General features: G+C 37.6%; 2 protein-coding genes across 3 annotated transcripts in view; both read right to left on the bottom strand.

The window, feature by feature from the left end:
- Window positions 1–1426, bottom strand: part of LOC106519637 (monocyte to macrophage differentiation factor 2) — a 7218-nt gene extending 5792 nt beyond the window's left edge. The window contains exon 1 of the mRNA XM_014011387.1: window positions 1027–1426. Coding sequence (XP_013866841.1) covers window positions 1027–1040 — 14 coding nt within the window. The 5' untranslated portion in view covers window positions 1041–1426. The remainder of the gene's footprint in view (window positions 1–1026) is intronic.
- Window positions 1427–2964: 1538 nt separating this feature from the next.
- Window positions 2965–3953, bottom strand: part of arpc1b (actin related protein 2/3 complex, subunit 1B) — a 6087-nt gene continuing 5098 nt past the window's right edge. For both annotated transcript variants that reach the window (XM_014011384.1, XM_014011385.1), the window contains exons 8-10: window positions 3621–3820; window positions 3427–3517; window positions 2965–3338 (exon numbers count right to left, since the gene is read on the bottom strand). In XM_014011384.1, the coding sequence (XP_013866838.1) occupies window positions 3300–3338; window positions 3427–3517; window positions 3621–3820 (330 nt within the window). In that variant the 3' untranslated portion in view covers window positions 2965–3299. The remainder of the gene's footprint in view (window positions 3339–3426; window positions 3518–3620; window positions 3821–3953) is intronic.

The following is a 3953-nucleotide window of genomic DNA, read 5'->3' as shown; positions in this document are numbered from 1 at the left end:
TAATAATAATAATAATAATAATAATAACTTTGTTTACACAATTGTTATTTAGTACACACTCAATTTACTGTAGTAAGTTTTCTTTATGTATACTTTATTATCACCCATCATAAAAAAGCACACAAGGTGAAGACAGGTGATGTTTTTGTCCATGTTTCCTTGTGTTTGTGTGTCTGACTTTTAGCCCCATATTTTATAAACTATCAGACAAAACTCTATGAAACTGTCAGATTGTAACCATTATCCATTTGATGTCTTGATGTTTGAAGTCAGCTCAGTTTAAGATGGATTCCAAAKCCAACCGATCTTAGAAAAGACAAAAATGGATTTAACACAGTCAGTTTTGAAGTAGTCCTGTCGTTCGTGACGCATCCTCTGAGGGTAACATCTTGCAGTGGGTTTTCACATAATGTTATTTTCAAGGTTTGGACCAAACAGCTACTTTTCTCGTCAGATGATCAAGGTGTAAAATTCTGGCATGGTCAGCAGCAGGAGACATGCTTCAAAGAATACACAATCTTTGATTTTTGGTGTTTTGTTCAAAGATTAAATGGGGTTAAGTCCAAAGGTTAATCATAGATGTAGCCTATTCAATGATTGTTTACTCAAAGTTTCATTCAAGTACTTTGAGATATTTTGCTGACAGACAGACTGTTGCTCTTGGCCTTAGCTGTCGAGTAATTTACCTTTTATTGGACTTTTTAAACTACCTAATTTAAAATGCAAAAAAATAGCCTATTTGATGTATTCTTTTATCAATAGTTAATTTGTTTAAATCCAAGTGGTCTATTCTTATAATAAAAAAGTAGACTATATTGGGTCAAAAATATTTATATAAACCTAAATATTTTTATTTACTTATAAGGCAAATAAATTCCAAATTAGAAAATGAAATAAAACTGTTTATGAGGTGAATTTCAAACATCTCATTTGAGCTAKCATCCTCATCAACATCTCCTAATCTGTGTTAATCCGGTTAAATTACAATGTCCGCGGGTTCAAATGTCACGCGGCGGTGGCTCCTACCTTACAAGATTCATTTACAGTGCAACAGTTGAGGGCAGACAGTTCGGATGATGGATAAAAAGCCCGTTTCCACCTCCGGAGTGTGGGAGCGAACACACCGCTTCAGCAGAGATTCAACGACACGCAGCCGGCGTCTCCTCCGCTTTATCCTCGGTTCAAGCAGCATCGGACGGCGGAAGACGGATTCATCTCGACCCGGAGCTGCCCTGTTCCTTTTCTCCGGTCCGGAAGTGTGGGTGTCGGGAACCTGTCGGTGCTGATGCTGCTGATGACGGTCTGTGTGTGTGTGAGTGTGTCTACAACCGCCGGTTCACCTCATCATCATCATCATCACGACTCGATGAGGAAGGCTGTTTTCATCACTCATTTTTTTTCTTCTGAAGGACTGATTCACAGCTGAGGAAATTCATGATGAAGTTCCGCTACCGGCCGCTAGGTGGTGCTGCAGGTACACAGCTGGACTGTGCCTGYTCACACCGACGCAGATGTTTTTGCACGCAGCTGTTACCAACATACATGAACCACTTGACAAAATTTTATTAAACTTGCAGAAAGTAATCACTGGATATAAAAATACAAAAAGGTAATAATTGTGTCATTTGACATAAAGTTTTTGTTATTGTCCCACAATATAATCTGAGCGCAAATTGTGCAAAATATTCGTTTAATATGTTATTACAATTATTTAATCTACTGTCTGCCATACTTGCCTGGCTAAATAAAGGTTCACAATAAAAAATCTCTTAAACCACTGAACGGATTTTAATGACTGTTTAATTAGAACTTGCTGCTTTTTTGCACTTAGTAAACTCTCCATGYACCACTTCCTCATTTTTTTATTTTTAAACAGATTTTATGTCCAATAAAGAAAATATTACTAAAATATATTATTTACATTTAAAACTAGTCTGTATAATGAAAGCATTCAAAGGGGTTTCATAAAGATCTGATGGTCCACTTTAGGAAACTGATCCTCAGCAAAAGGCCAGCAGAGGTCGAAAGCAAGTAGGCTTAATTGGCGCCCCCTACTGTTTACAGGACAATTAGACAGATTAAGTAGAAAATTACTCAGATACTAATATTTCATTTTAATGAGTTCCACAGTAGCCTTTCAAAAAAATATGACACCTGCATGTTGTTTRCAAAAGCTCCCTGGTGAGCACAACGACCTACAACAACCTGGCTGCCACAAGTCAAGAAAATAGAGCAAAATAAATGGTCACAACTTTACAAAATACTTGAATATTTTCTCCCTAAGATTCTTTTTAAAAGTAATACCTTTTACATATGTTTTGTTTCGAATTGTTATGATATGTACCACATTTTAAACAAATGAGCATATTTTAAAAAACGAGTTGTGCAATAAATTAGCTTCCTAAAAACAAATAATTATAATTTAAAACTTTCTGCAAGTATTTTAAAAATGAGGAATGGATCAGTTCAGCATCATACTGACACAAAACCATCAGTCATTCAAATTCTTTCACTAAAAACAAGGATAAATGCACATTTGTTTGGGCACAAATACGACCTTAGAGCAAAGCTTACCCTACATGGGGCTGCTGTGTCTCTGCGGTCAGTGTGGTCTTGTAAWCCCGAGGCTGCAGATCTCRGGGAGRGGCTTCAGCGTAAAACATTCACAAAATCTTTTGTATGAGATCGCTTGCTGTGGTGACCCCTGAAGAAGGGAGCAGCTGAAGGAAAACGACAACCTTTTTCCTAAAAATAACATAACTTCTTAGTTTAAGCACTTGCTGTGTTTATTGTGTTCTATTGCAAATTTAATATGGGTTTAGGAGATGTGCAAATCCARTTTGAGGTTGTAAAAGAAAAGATTTTGTTCATCCTTTTTCTTTGTTGATAATCTAAACTTCCACATGTTGACTGTATTCTCAGTTTCGTAACTAAAAACTAATTTAAAGAAATTAATTAAACACATATTATGACCAGCATACCCTTTTATTATAAGCATTACAGCATTCTGTTGTGATAATATATATATAGAAAAAGCAGTGTTAAGCATCCAGCTCAGATTGAAATATTTTGGCAGCACTAATTAAACACATTAAGTATCTGAGGTCAGCTTCTCTGTATCCAGCATTGAAATAGATGAGCCAGCAAAAAGCTTCAGATGGACTACAAACACTGTTTAACTGGTATAAAAATATTCTTGATTAAGGAAGAAAAAGGCAACAAAGCTTTGCGAAGTGCAGCAGCAGTCTTCGCGTCTCCAAAAGTGATTAAACTTTGAACGGAGTCATGTAAACTTCAGCTCACACTATCTTCAAGTCCTTCATGGCRGACTCCAGAGTCTGAAAACACAATAATGAATATTATGAATCATATTATTCAGACCCAGATTAGGCAACATGGCTGCATGTGTTCATATAAGTGTGTTACCTTGACGTCCCAGATGGCCATTCCTCCGTCCATGCCAGTAGTGCAGAATTTGGTGCACTGGTTTCTTCCTCCATCGAGCACAGAGATTTGACTGAAACGTTTTTTCAGACAAGTCAGAATCAAAGTTGGTGAATTACTGTAGGTGTTTAATGGTTGTGACTAAATTTCTGTTTTCTAACTTGTTCTCTCTTGACCTGATGCTGTTCTTGTGCAGAGTGTTCAGATCCTTGTCRTTGCTCTGGGTCTCTGAGGCCCGACGGTCCAGGTTCTGGAAACGTTCCCTGGCGCTGATGCCTTTCTGGGCTGCCTGCTTGGGGACRTCCAGCTTGCCCCCAAAGGTCAAGTTGCCTTTGGTTCCATCGTACACAAACAGCATCGGGTAGCAGTCGTGACCCTAAGGAATTACAAATATAATATATGCACATTTGAAAATGCAAACCAGTAGGACCACATTGGTACATTTTGTCTTTTCGGTCCAACAAATGCATTTAAACCACACACACACACACACACACACACACACACAC

The sequence above is a fragment of the Austrofundulus limnaeus genome, unplaced genomic scaffold (assembly GCF_001266775.1).
Source record: "Austrofundulus limnaeus strain Quisiro unplaced genomic scaffold, Austrofundulus_limnaeus-1.0 Scaffold80, whole genome shotgun sequence".
NCBI lineage: Eukaryota > Metazoa > Chordata > Actinopteri > Cyprinodontiformes > Rivulidae > Austrofundulus > Austrofundulus limnaeus.
The sequence above is the reverse complement of the archived record's forward strand: the minus strand, read 5'-3'. Positions and strand labels throughout refer to the sequence as shown.